The 20,091-nt window shown below is 36.3% G+C and overlaps 1 protein-coding gene across 1 annotated transcript in view; it reads left to right on the forward strand.

Moving 5' to 3' along the window:
• LOC113234440 (zinc finger protein 234-like) overlaps positions 1 to 20,091 on the forward strand; it is a 53,504-nt gene that overhangs the window by 9,831 nt on the left and 23,582 nt on the right. The window contains exons 5-11 of the mRNA XM_026469749.1: positions 127 to 529; positions 2,637 to 2,800; positions 6,139 to 6,324; positions 9,644 to 9,774; positions 11,963 to 12,084; positions 13,684 to 13,775; positions 14,484 to 14,623. Of these exons, the coding sequence (XP_026325534.1) occupies positions 127 to 529; positions 2,637 to 2,800; positions 6,139 to 6,324; positions 9,644 to 9,774; positions 11,963 to 12,084; positions 13,684 to 13,775; positions 14,484 to 14,623 (1,238 nt within the window). The remainder of the gene's footprint in view (positions 1 to 126; positions 530 to 2,636; positions 2,801 to 6,138; positions 6,325 to 9,643; positions 9,775 to 11,962; positions 12,085 to 13,683; positions 13,776 to 14,483; positions 14,624 to 20,091) is intronic.

Below are 20,091 nucleotides of genomic sequence, written 5' to 3' on the forward strand. Positions count from 1 at the left end.
TGGGTGTAATTTGTGGTTGTCTATGTGTGTGTCCATGGCACCCGCGACACAGGGTTTCCCTAGTGCGGGGCTATGTTGATTGTGAGCGTTATTGTGAGCGTTATTATTATTAATATATTTTTACAGTTACAATCATCAGATGAAGTTGAAAGGAAAAGAAAATCAGAAAAAATAACAGAAAACGAAAAGTTCAAGTTCAAAGTTCAATTTGACCCGAACAACAAAGAATGTCAATATAAACTCGAAATTACATCACAAATAAAACCAGTTGGCGTTGAAAATGGCAGCAATTTTAGCATTGATACGAAACCGAATATTATTAGCAAAGATATTGCTTTGGAAAGCGTTACGTTGGTGAATATAAAGCCGGATAATTATAAAGAAATAGAATTATATGAAGAAGAACAAAAAATAGAAGAACAAAAAGAAGTAAATGAAGAAAAGGAAACGAGTGAAGGTCAAGAAGAAGACTTTGATAATAGAGGGCTTGTACCGGAAGAAGAAATTGATATGGATGATGTTTTCAAAGGTAAGTTTGTGGTTTAATTTACATTGATACGAAGTGAAATGAAAGCGAATTTTGTAATCATAGCATAATCAACTTTATGCCAATTGTTTCAAATACAAACTATACTCCAGCCAAGTTCGGTTTCGAATAAATGTCAATAAACAAAAACATATAATTACGGTTGTCACCTCAAACTGCTGTACAGTTACCATATTTGGAATATTTATCCCCCAAATATTAGGCTATGATAATACGTATCCTGAAATCATGTCTGTAGCAAATCGCAGCAGTCGATCAACTTCAACTTCAACTTTTGTGTCTATCGCTCCGTCGTTTTGCGCGACGATTTTGCCAATGTCAGGGTTGAAAGACATGTGGAGCGGTGGTGAGATAGATTGCCGGTTATTAAAATACTTCGGCGGTTTTTATTCACAATGACGGTTATACATATATACATACAAAAACTCTTTTGTATATATTTCGTAGTCTCTTTAGTTTTATCTTTTAGTTTTATACTTAAATTCTAAATTTAAATGTGTTTGTTATAATTATTAATACAAAGATCGAACACTCAGAAAAAATTCCTTCGATCCGGTCGGATTCGAACCGACGCGACGTCTTCTTGCATACCGTGCCAGACGCTATACCAACTAAGCCACAGAACGAACGCTATTCACTGTATTTAATTAATACAGTGAATAGCGACATCTCTCGCCAGGACTGGTAACTGTAAAGGTACTAACTGGGTGATAAATCTGTCATAAATTTCTCATAGATGGCGCTACGACTAAAAAGTCGTTGAAAGACCAAGTACAAAGACACGATGCAAGCACATAGAAAAATTCGTGAGGTCCGTTGGTTCGTTCCGTGGCTTAGTTGGTATGGCGTCTGGCACGGTATGCAAGAAGACGTCGGTTCGAATCCGACCGGATCGAAGGAATTTTTTCTGAGTGTTTTTTCTGAGTGCTCGATCTTTGTATTAATAATTATAACAAACTAGTGGAGTAATTTCACAAAAAAAAATTGAATATCAATTCAATAAAAATTTAATTATATGTGTTTGTTTTTGGCGCCTTTTTCTTGACTTAAGTCTGTGTTTGCTGTTTTGCTTTGATAGCGACAACGTGTTTTCTAGTAAATTATTAAAAGCTGTAAGTATATTTGCTTGTCCTTGCTCACTGGTTGTTAGCACCCACCCTTTAACCCATTGATACCGCTACAATGTCTGTGATAAATTTTGTTCAATACAAGTTTCAAATCACTTTACTCCGTCCAATCGTTTATTTAACTTTTGACATAAGCATGCCTCCGAAGTTCCGTAATTATTGACATACAACTATAAACAAAAAATGCAATACTTCCTGGACTCTTCTTTTTTAATTTTAGTGAAGCGACGTGCTCCGATGTTTATCGAGCCAACTGATTATGTAACGAAGATTATTCAAGTTTATAAATTTTGTTACCTGTCTAATAAATTATGAAATTAAACAAATTATAAATAATTATAATAAATCCTTATTGTTTATTAGGATGAATCGTTGGGTTCTTCTTCATGTGAACGGGAATCATCCTTTGAATCCTCATAAACATATTAATTCTCGAGTACACAAATTTTCAAACGCAACACCATGATTCCAATTAGATAATATCTTCTTTTTTGAACTTTTTGAGACTTTATGAAGACAACTGTCAAGAACAGCTAGTTTATTTTTATTCCTCGTATTAATGTTATGTCTGTCACTATTTTTCATTAAAAAAAATATTTTAATTTTTTATTGAATTGATATTCAATTATTTTAATTAAACTAAGCACTGCACTAATGCTTAGTTGGTATAGCGTCTGACACGGTAAGCTAGAAGACGTCAGTTCGAATCCGGCCGGATCGAAGGAATTTTTTCTGAGTGTTCGATCTTTGTATTAATAATTATAAAAAAATATTATTCCTAACATTAATAACACTTTCATAAATGTACCGTGGCGTCAGTGTAAGAATTTATTTAAACTTATCTCTCAAAGACATTCTGGGGCCCAGTTTGTAAATTGCCCTAACTGCACGTTTCTGTACGACAAAGATTCTATCAATATCGGCGGCTTGCTTAAAATATTCACACCTTTTTTACATTTCAGGTCTTGAAGACAAACCAGAATCAGAAGCGGAAAGTCTACCGGAACTGCCGGTTACGTCTCCCCCAAAACGTAAACGAAAGCAGATAACGCAGAAACGAAAGGAGACTGTTAATCCAATCGTCCCGCAACCGAAGTCAAGGGCTTTTGTTAAGTATGTGGCACGGGTATGTATTTGTCACCTATTTATATAGAATTTATTTTAAACTACGGTTGAAACTTGTCGAGATTTTTATTTTCTGTGATAATTAATAATAATTATAAAATCGTTTATTTTTCTCCCAACAAGTACAACATGTAGGTAATACAATAGAAGTGAAAGGTTGGGAGACAGGAGCACAAACTAGGTTTTACCTGTGCTACGGGTCACCTGGAATCCGACACCCGGATTACGACTAATGGTGGGCTAATAAAAGACGACATAGGTATAGGCATCACAAGTAACAATAAAAAGAAAAAACAAATTGTTAATTGTAAATTGTATGAGTATTAATACAAAGATCGCGAACACTTAGAAAAAATTCCTTCGATTCGAACCGACGACGTCTTCTAGCAAACCACGGAACGAACCAGCGGACATCACGAATTTTTCCATGTGCTTGTTTGTCGGATCTTTGTATTTCGTTTTCAACGAATTTTTAGCTTTTACAGACTTTTCTAAGTGTTCGTTTTTTGTATTATAGTCGTCACCAAATAAGGGACCAAATTTGACAGCTAAAGAAGGCGATAACGAAACCATAAACATACAATTATTAGCATAATTGAGTTTTAAAAAAATACATAAATTTTATTGGAACATTATATAATATGACATTTTTGAAGTACTGTTTTTGCACGAATTCCAAAATAAAATGCAGTTTTGAGTTACCGAAACGCCCTGAAAACAGTTACGTCCTCAATCTATTTTTTTAAATAATAGTGTTGTAAGCAATTAATCGCCCAATTTCACCGAGTCGCTTCGATTTCTCTGAAAAATTATTTAAAAAAAATATTAGAATAAATTATGAACATTATTTGAGATCGTTTGTTGTTGAAATTGACAACTTCTAACTTATTGCCAGCCAATTAATTGAAAATTTATGAAATCTTTGGTTTCTTGGTAATTTCATCATGAACATACTTATTTATACTAAATTCTCGTAATAAACCATTTGTGAATATTATAAAATCAAAATTAAAAGAATTGGATACAATTCAGCGGAATGTGGGACAATCTTACGAAAATAATAGAAATTGTTTAATACAAAGCTGTACAAGTGGTTAACTAAAAATAATTTTTATGACCTAAACGAAATATTTGACAGGAAATGAGATGTAAGATTTTATCTTGAAGATTATCATTCTTGACTAAATTAATTTGTAACTTGACACGTTTGTGACAATTTTGTGTTATTGTGTTGTGGTAGTCTGATCGACATTATATAACTAGACATTTGCATGCTAGACATAACTAGACATTATATAACTAGACATTTGCATGCTAACTAGACATTATATAGATGCATAACTAGACATTATATAACTAGACATTTGCATGCTATTTAATAAATGCGAAACATGTTTGTACTGGCACTCTCTTGTAACATCTTCTGTTATACCATGTTTTAAGCAAATAAACGAATTATTATTATTGCTACAGAATTGCAAGGAATTCTGATAATGAATTGCTTTTAACAGAATTGCACGATATGGCCTTTTAGGCCCCCTGAACAACAATGAAACGAAAAATAATCAAAACAATCACAAACTCTTAAAATTTGGAATCGATTTCTCGTGAAAATTCCCTGAAAATCCCTATTCGCGTCACGATGACAAGTGTCAAATTTGACCTTTTATTTGGTGACGACTATAATAATTATAGTCATTTTTACTTGACATTGGCGAAATCATCGTTTCGATGGAGCCATAGCATTTAAAAGAAGAAGAAGAAGATAATAATTATAACAAACTAGTGGAGTGATTTCACAAAAAATAATTGAATATCAATTCAATACAAATTAAATTAAATTTACATGGTTACGTAAGAATGTGCATCCCGGCAGTCCCATCAGCACTCTAGATGGGTTGTTATGTGACGTTGTGGTTTAACTGCCTCCGTGGTTTAACGGTTACCATGCCGGACTGCCACGCTGAGGTCCCAGGTTCGATTCCCGGGCCGGGAGAAATATTTGTATGGCCTACTTATTATTATTATGTGATCTCCTTTTGTCGTCATCCCACTTTTTTATCACCCTTTCTCTGGTTTCTGGCCACTTGTTTTCAAATTTTGAATCGTTCTTTAATTCTTTTGCCTCGCCATCATTGACTTACAAATAAATGGACGACGGGTCTAATACAAAAACCACGAAAAAAATGTCCCAAGTCAACCTATTTAAACGTAGTGACATTTCAAGGAATATGAAAAAGCTAAAACGTTGAATTTAAATTGTAATCTCATCGCAGTACTGTCTAATTTTGCTTGCTTCGCTGTCAGTCAAACAAACTAAGACTAGAGCGTGAATGACGCTCTGTATACGATTTGAACGCCCTATAAGTTCGGACACTTTTTAGCGCGGACCCGACGTCCATATAATTGTAAGTCAATGCTCGCCATTCTCATTTTGTTGCGTCCCGTTGTCACTCCCTGCTCAATCGCCGTCGCGACCAGTGCTGCTCTAATTTTTAATTGCGACTAATTTAGATCCTTTTACCTGTTCCAAACCTCAATCATGTGCCATCTAATCATGTTAAAATTAAATCAATGCTAATCTACTCTGGTAATACTGTATAACTCGGCCCTTTCGGGATAAGTTTGTGCCACGTAAATAAATAGGGAGTGTTGTTGTTGTTTGTTCTAATGACATTGCATATTATGTTTCTATGTTATATATATCTAACATTTGGTTGTAATATCATAAGTATAGCTTGATATAGCTGTAATTTACTATAATTTTGTTGTTAACTCGAGGGTTCTTAGGCGAAAACGTAACAAGCGAATGACTTATCTACGGCTCGATTTATATTGCCGCGAAACAGAATATAAGCTAATTTTAGAAATCTTAGCATAGTAAACGTTATGTCACTTGTGTAATGTACAAACTGGATACGAGCCGAAAAACAGGTCGCGCGGGGGCCCGGACAATTCTTACGCGGTCTTGGGAATTCCCGCAGTTTTGAACGTTATACAAATGACATAAAAAACAAAAAAAACAAACGCTACAATTGCACCTGTTTTTTTATGTACCTTTTCTTGTTATAGCCTTTTCCTTTTGATTTAATTATGGAATATATTTTTGTGGACAGAAGTATCCTATTTTATTGCCGTGTTATATTATATTGAATCCTTATAGATTAGATATAGTATTCTGGTTACGGCGCATTACCGGCTTACAACCTTATCAGTTATATTGACCGCGCAGGGCGCTGTAGGCATATATTCGCATGAATCAATTTTGATACAAATAAAGTCAACTCAAGCGCAATTCCCTAGTAATTTCATGTTTTAGCAAGATTTTTTTGTCAACAGCTATCAATCGCCATGTGCAACAGTCGAATACGCTTACTCAATGTAGAAGAGCAACGGGAGATGTTCAATGCCGAGTTGCGTCGTCCATCCTTCCTCCGAGCGCAGTTTAAATGCAGCATATGTCTCAATACAGACTTTTCCAGTCTCGAGGCACTGCTTGTCCACGTTAACAAGCACAATAAGGAGGTATGTGACGCTTAAACGTGCCTGTTTTTTATATAATAACATACCATCGAGTATATAACCAGAAATAGAGACGAAATGTCATTTAATTTGTTTGAAAACTATTCTGCCAAATCATTACAGTGGCAACTGCGCTCCGATTGGTCAGCCCGAATTCGAAACAATTGACGGGTGTCCTCAATTGTTTCACTTCAAATCATCCAGTTTAACTTGAGCCTTGCTATAACGGATTTACGTAATTAGATAGTTTTTCCCACACTACTGAATGGAACAGCCCCCATAAAATCAAATTAAATCAAATAATTTTATTTGTCATCATGGGTACAATAAAGATGATAACATTTATTTTATGCTTGCCATGAGGTACCATCGAGGCATACGAATTATACTATTATTATTAATTATACTTGTCCAATACTTCCAAATAATAATAATAAGTTTTAAAATAAATACAATAATAATAAAATAACAATAATAATAATCATTAAATAGTCATAAATCACTGATTACAGGCTTCCACCTTCACAGGACAGTGAAAATCCAAGTCTTAAAATCTACAACAGTTAGGACATCAAAACAAAAGTAATTTAATTAAGATAATAATCAATGTAATATAATTAATGTAACGTCTCAATAATAAATAATTAATGTGAAATTAATTAACAAAACTCCTTTAACGTATAAAATGATTTTTCAATTAAATGCTCATATAATGTGCGTTTAAATTCCGCGAAATTTTCATTCTGCCTTAACTGTAATGGAAATTTATTATAGATTTTTGGTGCCATTGCAATTATACTCTTCTCAAATAGTAACTTTTTACAATTTATTTGGCGTAGTTGGTTAGGACGTCGTGCTCTTGTAACTACAGGAAAAAGTTGAGGGTGTCGCCGTATAAATAAGGCTGTTTCATAGATATACAATGAAGGCAAGGTCAAAATTTATAAGATACCATATCTGAGTGTTGCAGCTACATAGCTGTGGTAAACTACAAGTAAAGCGTTTTTGTTTACCACCTTAGACAATTTAAAGATATTATGTTATTATAATAAATACGGATTGTTTTTGGAATATACGGAGACAGTCGGTTACGTCGATACGGTCAGTTGTTGGCACTGTATTATTTCTAATTTGTGATTACAGCGCAAAAGAGAGTTGATATGTAAAAGTGATATAAGGCCCATTTACCTGATGAGTTTCCAGGGATGGATGGCCCTTATTTCGTCTCTATTTCTGGTTATAATACTGTCTGACGACGCCTGAATCCAACGCCTGATAAAGAGCAATAAACCTTGGTAAAAATGTAATAGCTGCCATCTGTTGGCCTTTTCGAATATTATTACAATCGCATCGCGGGTTTACTTGGTATCATCTAATTGATCAGCGTCATGAATCAAATTAAGCACACGAATAAGCGGAATTGCGAGTGCGATTTCTGAGATTGGGTATCTGTACTTAGTATAGTACACTCCCGGACACTTAATTCGAGCCACCTCGCATCAGTATTAAATGCCCTAAGCTTAAACAACGATCGATTGATCAAGAACTATCCTACGCAATTTTGAAACTAGTAGATTAAAAGTCTTTTCCATAAGTCCTTGTTGGAAATTTGGACTTGCAAAACCGAGGGAAACCTTTTTCTTCGATGATAACACTATTTTTGTATTCTAGCCCTTTAAGGCAAAAATGCGAGGTGGCTCGAATTATGTGTCCGGAAGTATATTATATTATGTGTGTTTATACTATAGTCTGTCTTTTTTGAAGACAGAGTTAAATGACATTTGTAGAGTTGTCAGTTTTGATAAAATTTTAAATAGTTATGTATTTGTTGTCGATACTTTTATCGATAGATTGTGAAAGAAGATAAAATTTTGGCAAAAATGACTGAATTGTGAATGTTACGACGTTCTAACGATTACTAATTGCGTTATTGCCTTCTTTATTCTAATTACTGTGTTCCGGTTTTGAAGGGTAAGTAAGGGTGCTGGTGAAATTACAGGCACATAGGACTTGTCAACTTATGTCTCAGGGTGACGGGCGCAGTGGCAGTGCCCCTCAGAACTTTGCGATTTAAAGCTCTAAGTGGCACTGCAACCGTTATGAATAGACGTGTAGCTTATCATCAGACACACGACTTGTTCGTACCGTCTCTTGATATTATATAAAAAAAAGTAATGTAAATATTTTCGAGCATATTTAAGAAAATTATATTTAAATCTTATCAATGTAATTTGATTGTTGTCTGTTTTGTTGTCCATATAAATAAATAAAATTACGAGTACTATATTTCTTAGTATAAGATTGGGTATAGTGTTGCATTATCTTTTTTTTTAATATAAAATGTAAGGGCGCATTTGACCTCTATCTCACCTGATGGAAAGTGACGATGAGGCCGACGATGGAGCATGCACACCTAAATAATGCCTATTCACTCTCGCCTTGAAAAGGTCCAAGTTGTAACGTTCAGGGAACAAGTCTGCAGGTAGGGAATTCCACTCCATAGCCGATCGCCATCTAAATGTGGAAGCGTAACGCTTCGTGCGAATCTTTGGAATATCCACAACATGGAGGTGAAACCCAAGGCTACGCCTAGTCCCCCGGTGATGGAAAGGTGAAGGCCGAATCAAATCGTGTAATCCCATCGCACACTTTCCGTGATATATCCTGTAATGAGTTAGTTAGCAAGTAGGTCTTGAAAGACCTATTTGAGCTCAGTCAGCTCAGTATGATACGGTTGTGTCATTATTTGGTGCAAATTCTCTAAAGTCCTAGAAAAATGCCTTTTTGTGCTGTTTTGGAGTGCAAAAATGATAGCTGCACCAAAAACATTACCCGTAGTGATATTTCATGTCATCGGAAAGTCTTATTAATAAATTTTCAATTTTCTGTTTGCTGAAACGAAACTAAAGTTTATGCCTTTACAATATGGTCACTTCTTTTTTGGAGAACTAAATTAATAACTCCAGTTCGTCGTCGTTCAGCAATTAACCGCTAGATGGGAGCACATTGATTGAAATTTAAATATAATATCAAAACGTCGTAACTTGCAATAATAGGTGTTGATGGTTTTGAACTTTCAACGATATGCCAACAGGGTAAAATTTAAATTATATTATTTAATCCAGAATTAGTTTTTTTTTTAATTTGAAACTACGACCAATTGAATGTCAAGATTTTGTAGTGTTTCAAATTGAGAATGCGTGAGTTTTGGCGACAACGGTTCTGTTATTGATCGAGGCTTAAGGCACTTCCATTGCTTTTTTCTTCCGTGTTTAGGGTAGTCTGCATAAAACAGGTTTGTTACAACTTTTACTACTTTCAGCAAACATTGGAGTGCGCGTGTGAAATATGCAAGCGGCGTTTCCGTACAGAAGAAGAATTGACCAAGCACTCAGCCCAGATGCATTGGTATGAGTACGAGTGCAACACCTGCGGCAAAAAATACAGTACAACGTGAGTACATCGATAATTATAAAAATATATGACGAGGGATGCTCCAGTGGCCATTTACTGAGAAACTATCTTCCGTAATTGCGGCGATTTACAAATGAAAATGTTACTCAAAGAAACAAAAGTCAGTTTAACTTTCAAGTTTTTATTGAATGTCACGATGCTTTATTACCATGATTATAAATAGAGCTCCTTGTGAAAGAGTTCGTCCAGGCAAGTACTGCCACCTTACCTATTTCCGGTGCCAAGCAGTAATGTCACCATTACTGTGTTCCGGTTTTGAAGCGTAAGGGTGCTGGTGAAATTACAGGCACACGGGACTTGTCAACTTAAGTCTCAGGGTGACGGGCGCAGTGGTAGTGCCCCGCAGATCTTTGCAATTTAAAGCTCTGAGTGGCACTGTAACTGTTATGGACGGGCATATAGCTTACCATTAGGCGCACGACTTGTTAGTCCCGTCATTTAATATTAGAAAATAACCTCTACCATAACCTTTCCAAAAACAATCTTATTTCAAATGTAAGCTTAAAGCTTATTATAATATTACTCATATTCGCACCATGAATAACTTATCAGCCAAGTAATATATTATTGCTAAAGTGATTGAAAGAACGAATGATTTCCCAATATTGTCTATTCCTTACTAAAAATAGGAAAGAAGTAACGCTATCTGAACTATATAATGCCATCTCTTTCTTTTTTTATCTTTTTTTGAATCGTCTTATCGTACTATATTGTTTAAATATTTAATGTTATTTACATTCAGAGAATTTTAACCGTTAAATAAAGAAAAGTATGAATATAATAAAATCTATTAAAATTACGTTGTTTTCAATTATTTTTCCGCATTTTCATGAAGAAAAATAAATAAAACACGCTGAGTCTTGATAGTTACGTTGTGATTTCGGAATTATAGTGTAGTGTCAACTGTTAGTGTCGCCAAGGAGCATATGGATGTCGCTGTTATAATTTTACGAAATGAACATAGCGTATTTTTATTTACTATTCATTAAATAAAAAAATAAACAAAATATTGAAGAGATTTATCTAAATAAATAAGTTCAACATAACTTTTAATCATTACAAATCAATACTTAGACCATAAATTCGAATATATTGTTTCCACAGCGTCCGAGTAACTATTTTAAGATTGCTAAATTTGATATAATATGACCAATATTATATTAATGTTAAAGTCGCGTCATAGTAGGAACTGAGCGAATGAATAGTCCAAAGCTGGCAATAAAAAGTCATAGTTTTAACATTATAATAAGCTTACTTTGAGCGCGTCATGGTACGAAAAGTCAATGTAAGGTTAAAGTAATATTGTTTTAAGAGGTTGTGGTAGGCCCCCGTACAGAGTACTACAAAACCGATATCAAGTCATTCATTGCCTAGTTTGCCACCCTTAGAGCTGGAGTATTTTCTTCAAATTTAAATGGGACCACATCTGAGGTACCCTCTTTCCAATAAAAAAATAATCATCAAAATCGGTTCACAAATACCGGAGTCATCGTGTAACATACATGAAAAAAAGGCAGTCGAATTGAATTTAAACAATCTCAGTACGGAGTATAAAAAAACTGACCTCAAAAGTACGTGAAATTACATCTATTTGCCAAGTTTTATTAAAATCGGTTACCGGAAAGTGCGCAAACCCAGATTCATTCCCTAGTTCGCCACTGCACGGAACTTACACAGGAGATAATAAAAATCGGTTCTCACTACTCAAAGTATATTGATAGAGAAAAACGCCTTAATTGGAGAATAGCAAAATCAACCATTAAAATAATTGCTCCAAAATAAAATTTAGGCGCTATTTATAAAAATGAATCTTCATGCGTGAACAGCCACCATTAGAGGTGGATGATTTTCTTTAAAACTAAATGGGGTGGTCCCATGGAGGTACCCTCTTTCCAATAAAAAATAATCATGAAAATCGGTTCACAAATACCGGAGTTATCGCGTAACATAAATAAAAAAAGTACAGTCGAATTGAGAACTTCCTTCTTTTTTTGAAGTCGGTTAAAAGAAGAATAATTATTTTTTGGGAAATTGCTCCATTACTTTGTTATTAATAATTAGAATAGTCAATTTAATGCGTGTATGGTGGTAGTACAGCTGTATGGTTTTTAGAACTGTGATTATGCATTATATTACGCTAATAACTATGATAATTTATAATTTTCAGCTGCGACCTGGTAAACTGTTTTGTTCAACATGTTGAAAATGGGAAATTGGTACTTAATGACGCTTTCACTTCGTTGCCACTCACTAAAGAGGCTATGTATCGTACTATGGATTACTATACAGGTTAGTTATTTGTATATAAAGAAATTTGGAAACGGGATTACGAAGACGGAGAAAGAGTAAAAAAGGTATCTGGCGAGGACCTATGAGATGTCAATAAACAGTTGTAGCGTGGCCAGCGGACGTAGAGGACGGTGATAAACAAAGTCACGATAAAAAATCACGATAGTGCGTTTCAGGGTACAACTAATCCCATCTAGCGTTGGCGCGATGGTACCAATGGCATGTTGAAGTTATAGTTGTTACACAGTTAGTATAAACACACATAATACGAGGGTGGATTGAAAAGTTCGCGGCCTCACATATAAGTAATTATTATATTTTTTTCATACTGCCCTCAATTAATTCACGCGCGGCCGTCGCACGACTGTCGCGCTGCTGAAGTGCGACCAAATTTTTAGTGATGTTTTATCTTTCGACTCAGTTACACGATGGATTCTGGCGAAGAAACATTACTTTTACGTATTTTGTTAAAACTGAGGAAAGAAAAATTAAAAAGAATACCAGAACGTATTAGAATCCGTTCGTTACCCTTATTTTGTTAAAATAATCAAAAGAATACTACAAGGTTCGGCAATATAGTTAGGGGGGGGGGGGGTCAGAGTTCTTGGGGCGCACACTTCACGTACAGGTATTAAAAATGAATCACCTGCTATGTTTTTTTCATTTGTTTGATATCTCATATTGCAGGGTGTTGTTTTGCATTCTCTATAAATTCTTCAACTCGATTATCGTCCATCGTGGTTAATTTGAAAAATTAACATGTACAACATGTACACCTCACCAACCGTGACTGCAACCGAACGTGACTGCAGCACGACTGTCGCGCGGCCGCCGCGCGGTTGCGGCGCTTATTTGAACGTGCCCTAAGTGCAGCGTGTAGCATTTAAAAAAATAGCACAAGTTCAAATTAATTTGTGTTCAGTAATTGGCTGAATATTGGGTCGAGGATGATTCAAATGAAACAAGTTCGGCTATTTATTCCATAAGCGTGACCAATATTCATCGATAGAATATTTATCGACTACAATCACTAGTTGCTCTCAAGCAGACAACACTTTTGCCCAATGTTTTTTTTGCGATCTATAATATAACACACAGCAGTAACACAACGTACGAAGACCACATACGCAAATATTTAAGCAGTTTATTTTATTTTGCGACACACACATCCGTCACTCAGGTCAGTCAATTACGGCTGTGGCATAAACTAAATGAGGTCCTTCTGAGTACGCCACAACCGCACATATGTCAGTACAACATTTGTAGTCGTTATATTATATAGATCCAAATAAACGTTTATCTATCTATCTATATTTGTTTTCTTATTGTTTGGTTTTGTCTTATTTTATATTTGTTAATTACGTCTTTTTTTTTTTGTATCTATGTGTTGTGGCGTTGCAATAAATATGTCTATTCTATGTTAACTGTCATTTTACTCCGTCTTCAAAAAAGGACGGACTATAGAGCAATTTCAAAAGATGTAATTCAAATCGCCAACTTCACCCCACTCGCACAAATTCCAACACCTATAATGAATCTAGCAAGGTGAGACGGGAGTACAAAAAGTAGAGTGAATGTTAATTATGACAATTGTGACAGGTCTCCTGGAAACTTATGTCAAATGTGACGATTGCAACATTGGCTTTGAAAAATTCCATCAACTGACAGCGCATCTTAATCAGCATTTAACTGTAAGTCTTTTTTTCTGTCAAAAAATTTAAAAATTGTATAGGAATGATTCATTAACGTAAACTTTGTTAATTTTAATAGAAATTGCTGGAAAATATAATTCTAGTTTTTTTTATCATAGCCCCGCACTAAAGAAAACCCTGTGTCGCGGGTGCCACGGAAACACACTTAGGCCCAAACTCACGAGAGAAATAGATGCAGGCCATATAAATATGTCTTCCGGCCCGGGATACGAAGCCGGGACAGTCCGGCGTGGTAACCGTTCAGCCATGGAGGCAGTTCAATATGAATAAACGATACTGCGTTCGACAAGACGTGTGTTGTCGTCATTTGACAGCTTTCATTGTAGCAATGAATTGGGTTCTCTTCTTCTTCTTTTAAATGTTATGGCCCCATCGTAATAATCGATAATTTCGCCCATAATCGAGGGAATGTCCGTAAAGAATAGTCAAAAGTCAGTTAATAATATATCAAAAACACAAATGGTAATCCAGAGACAAGAATCAAACGGAACAAGGATTAAAAAATGTCTATGACGTTGACGTGTCGACAGTGTCATTAAGCGACATTTAAATGGTTTAACAGCTTGGGACTTAGTCTTTTAGCCAATCATAGGGCGGGTGCCGTCCGCAACAAGTACCTGGCTTAAATATGATTCATACTATAGCCCTTTGAAAGGTCGTAAATAAAAAGAGCCCAATTTTTTTCAGCCACAAAATGCCGAACAAATATTCGAATGCGACATATGCCACTTGAAGTTCACCAAGCGCAACAAATTGTCCACCCATATGAAGCAATGGCACCTGTATACGTACATTTGCAACTTGTGTAATGTGATTTTTATGAATCGGTAAGTTTCGTATTTTTAACGGCCTTCAAAGTACAAAGTACTAAAGTAACCGACTTCAAAAGTTTGTGAAATTACATCTATTTACCAAGTTTTATTGAACTCGATTACCGGAAAGTGCACGAAACCGGATTCATCTTCTAGTTTACTACCCACTTGTAGGGAGAAGGATTCCTTCAAATTTAAATGGGACCAATATTGAGGTACACTCTTTCCAACAAAAATAATCATCAAAATCGGTTCACAAACCAGAGTTCCCGCATAACATAAATACAAAAAAATATATACATCGATTTGGGAACCTCCTCCTTTTTTGAAGTCGGTTAAAAAGGAGGATGTTTTCGATTCGACTATTTTGTGTGTGAAGTCGTTATCCGAGACTACGACTGCATGAAATTGATACTTAATATTAAGAGGGAGCAGAGGAAAAATTCTTCGATTTGATTTTAGGGGTATATCCACTTTAAAGTTAAAAATATAATATTGTATGAGTAACTACATGATATATTCAAGCATAGACACTAATCAGAAATATAAAACAATAAAATTTCCTCGATAAATAAAAATCACGAAATGACCTCTAATTTTCAAATTTTTTCGATTCAACCTCGAAATGCTACAGGTTATTAGGACAAAAATTAGATAATTAATTATATTTATGCATGATCGAGAACTGTCACTACGGATTTTTTTTAATCCCTTTAGTTTTAGAGTTATTCCGCTAAAACGAATTTGGTACTTTTAATGCGCAAAATTCAACATCTCCTGTCGCATGTCACGCGAACTTCAGGCATATATTTGTCTCACAAATGTGGGCGAAGCCAACGTCAAAACTTTTTTGGCATGCTCCCTCTTAATAATTAATAATGGTTCATTACGCCTTCACGCACATACTGCAAACATGCAATGAACCTGTTAGCAGCCTTAGGATGGCAAATTAGGGAACGAATCCCGTGACACGTACATGTAATTCCACAAACTTTTCAGGTCGGATTTTTTTACATATTGTACCTTCGATAATAAAGTGACCAAACCCGAAAAGTAATTTTTGAAAAACTGATAAAGTCGTCATCATCGTCCACTGCTGAACGTAGGCCTCCCCCAATGATGAAGTAGATACCTCTTGTTAACACTACGCCAACATTATTTTTTGGTCATTTTCTGTTATTTTTGTAAACGGCCATATTTATTTATTAATAGTATGCTCCCCGAATTTTGTGAAAAAAAAAGGAAACAAAAACTAATTACTTATGACACCCGTCAATTGTTTCGGATTCGGGCTGGCCAATCAGAGCGCAGTTGTCACCGTAATGATTTGGCAGAATAGTTTTCAAATAAATGACATTTCTGATAAAATTATATTTGATACAATTATAACATTTTTTAAATAAGTGTCGGCAGCGGCGGTGTTTCGGCCGCGCGAGCGCGACCCTAACACGAGTTTGTATATCGGTGTTTGTTTTTACAAAAACCGTAACAAAGGCGCTTTATAAGTTTCCGGAACTGGCCACTTACATAAACTATATTTAAAAAGTAATTACATTTGAAAATGGAACTCTTTGACTGTAGAAGACAGTTTGTTTCATCTGACTGTCACTTATTTTTACATTGTGGCGTCATTTTAAAAATTGGTTGTCTACATCACCATGGATTTAACGCGTGAAAATTTTCGTAGTATGATTTTCTACAACTGTAAGTGTAATTGAACAGCTCAGCGGAGCTTCCCTCGGCTTCAAACTGCTTTTGGCGATGAAGCACTATGCAAGACGACTATTTATAGCTGGTTTGCAGAATTCAAACGCGGTCGTATGAATCTCAGTGACGAATTTCGTGGTGGTTGCCCGTCCACTGGTGTGAACAACAAAAACATCGATGCTGTGCGCCGTATGATCATGCATAGGCATGAGTCAAATGCAATGAATACTACACAAACATTTGGGTGTGAAAAAACTGTGCTCTCGGTGGATCCCACATAATTTGACTGAGGTTCAAAACACGGATCGCGTCAATTGGTGCAATGCCATGCGCTTACCAGATTCAACGAAGGGGCATCAAATTTGGTGTGGGGCATAGTAACAGGTGACGAAATATGGATTTATAGTTACGATCCCAAAACAAAGCAGCAATCGGGACTATGGGTCTTTCGAGATGAGCCGAAACCAACCAAAGTGGCGCGCGTGCCTCTAAGCGGATGATTGCTTCTATTTTTAATAAAACGACACGTGGCTACTGTTGCTTTGGAGAATCGTTGTACCGTGAATAGTGATTGGTACACGACCATTTATTTGCCGGAAGTTATTGACAAACTCCGCAAAAATAACCGTAAACGCCGTATCATCTTGCACTACGATAATGCCAGTTTTCACATGGCCAGACAGACAAATGAATTTTTGAAAGTGAACAACGTTGACCTTATGAGCCATCCCGTGTAGTCCCGACCTGGCACCTTGTGACTTTTATTTATTTCCAAAAATTAAGAACCAGTTACGCGGTCAACGATTTTCATCACCTGAAGAGGCTATCGAAGAATATGAAAAATATGTTTTAGAGATTGTCACGGAGGATAAATGTTTTCAAAATTAGTTCATTCGTATGAAAAAGTGCATTAACGCTAACGGAGAATATTTTGAGAAACAATAAATTTATTTCTGACCTTATATAGTATTTTTTTCTTATTAATTCCGGAAACTTATAGTGTGCCTCACGTATACAAATACTTTTTTTCAAAGCAAAAAATAAAATAACGTATTTTCTATAGTAATCAAATTTTTATCAGTTCGATCAGGCGCTCCGATTGTACGCACGCGCACGCTTCCATATTGTGTGTGCGTAGTGAAACTGGCGACGTCAGAAATTGACAAATTATTTTTTTAAATAAAACATCTTTAAATATAAAGGCACTATCTAACTTTTGTCGCCTATCTATGTCACCACTGCTGAGGCTGGACGGCACGCTGGTCTACATTGCAGAAGACAAGGCAAATCTTTTTGTCTGAATCTAATCTTACCTCAGGCTGGCTGCACTATGGCGCAAATTCGCTTACGCCAAAAAGAGGTACTTAGAACTCTGTGTAATCTAGACGTGAATAAAGCTAGCAGGCCAGATGGAATCCCAGTACTAGTCTTACGTAACTGTGCGCCTGAGTTGTCTCCTGGTCTCACACGCCTACGCCTGTACCGCCTCTCACTTACTGAGACTGGTGTAGTTCCCAGGTCGTGGAAGCTTGCAAACGTGCAACTAGACCGCTGTTAGACGCGCTAGCTGCTCACGAGACGGACGCTCTGGACACTTGCAACCGGGGCAGACAAACATGTCCGTCTCCACCACAAACCTCAGCGAGTCCATACCCAAGTAAAGTAAAGGCGTATGATTGGCGGAGGACTTGGTCCGACCGCCCGCTGTACCCTGGTCTTGCCGTAGAGCCCGTAGTCTCTCCGGAAAACCCTATCTCTCGGCTCAGTAGATAGGGACACACACACCGGGACAGTTGCTTCAGCTGTAACAAGCACAAATCCGGTCGTGCATGGAGTACTGCTGCCACCTTTAGGATGGTTCTGCTAGATATCAACTGGCCACCTTGGATTCAATTGATAACCGTGCCAAGAAGCTTATAGGTGACTCGGAATTAGTGGAGGCGAAGCTCCAGAGCCTTCAACACCGCCGTAAAGTTGCCAGCTTATCTGAATTTTACAGGATACATCATGGAGAGTGTGCGATGGAATTATACGATTTAATTCCGCCTTCCCCTTTCCATCTTTCCACCGGGGAACTAGGCGTAGACTTGGGTTCCATCTGTATGTTGTGGATAATCCAAAGATTCGCACGAAGCGTTACGGTTCCACATTTATATGGCGAACGGCTTTGGGTTGAAATTCCCTGCCTGCAGACTTGTTCCCTGAACGTTATACCAATTTATAACCTTTTCACGGCGAAAGTGAATAGGCATTCATCCATCGTCGACTTCATCGTCACTTTCCACCAGGTGAGATGGAGGTCAAATGAAAAACTTACATTTTATAAAAAAAAAGTTATCTTAGAAAAGTCATTTTCTGGCGTCGCCATTTTCACATACACAATACGGAAGCGTGCGCGTGAGTACGATCGGAGCGCCTGATCGAACTGAACGACGCGCCAATTGCATTTGTCGGCGTTGGCGGCGCGAGGAAAAAGTTCGGCGGCGGCGGCGCGCCGGCGCGACGCTCATGTTTATATCAGAGTGGTTTTCCATTTTTTTTTTGTTAGGCGTGTATTATCGAGGGGGGTAATGATATCTCAGTAAAATCAGGGTTATCTTAATTACTTCTCTTATTATTCTTACGAGTAATTTAACAATAATTGCCTCCGTGGCCGAACGGTTACCATGCCGGACTGCCACGCAGAAGTTCCAGGTTTGATTCCCGGGCCGGGAGAAATATGTGTATGGCCTACATTTATTTCTCTCGTGAGTTTGGGTGTAATTTGTGGTTGTCTATGTGTGTGTCCATGGCACCCGCGACACAGGGTTTCCCCAATGCGGGGCTATGTTGAGTATGCGTTTTCAAAGTCAAAGTCAAAGATTATTTATTCCATAGGTAAAATAAATTTACACTTGAAAACGGCACACTTAAGCTACTGCTCGTTCACTACGCTGACCTCCCTGAGAAGAACGAGCAAGAAACTCTAGGGATTGCTCTTTTCAAATAAACTTAAATGCTATGGAATACACTTTGAATCAAATTTGTGTGGATTCTGGAGCCATGTCGTCTTTCCATACATCTTTATCTAACACGTAGTCTTCAATTTTGTAATATGATTTTTCGATCAAAATGTTTTTAATGTAGTTTTTAAACTTAGGAAATGATAAACTTAATTACTATTTAAAACGTTATTTTAAACGGTATTTTAAACGTTATTACTATTATTATTATTATTATTTCACAATCACTAACTGAAGGAAACAATAAAGGATGGCTATTATTAATTAAGATTCGAAATAACGTTCACCAAACACGTGAGTGACAACTGCTCAAGATGGCCCCAGTGCTCGGTGTTTTTTCTACTCACGGAAGAAAGAAACGATGGAAGTGCCGTATGCCTCGATTAGTATCAGAACCGGTGTCGCCAAAACTCACACATTCTTAATTACAAACAGTACAAAAACTTGATAATGATTGGTCGTAGTTTCAAATTTCAAAAGAAATAACAAATTCTGGATTGTTAATATACTTTAAACTTTACCCTGTTGGCATATCGTTGAAAGTTCAATACAGTGTGTTAGGGCACGCACTGTACAAACTTTAAGGGGGTGTTTAGTATTCAATATTATGTGAAATGTATATGTGGCCTAATTCGGTTATACTTTTTGCAATCAGTTCCAACTTTATAGTTGGGAAATAAGTAGTTTTTTCTTTTCTTTTTATATATAATTAAGTTTGTTTGATAGTTGAATGGTGTTTGCATACATAACATAATATTATCAATTAATTATAAA

The sequence above is a fragment of the Hyposmocoma kahamanoa genome, unplaced genomic scaffold (assembly GCF_003589595.1).
Source record: "Hyposmocoma kahamanoa isolate Upper Pololo Valley unplaced genomic scaffold, ASM358959v1 84, whole genome shotgun sequence".
NCBI lineage: Eukaryota > Metazoa > Arthropoda > Insecta > Lepidoptera > Cosmopterigidae > Hyposmocoma > Hyposmocoma kahamanoa.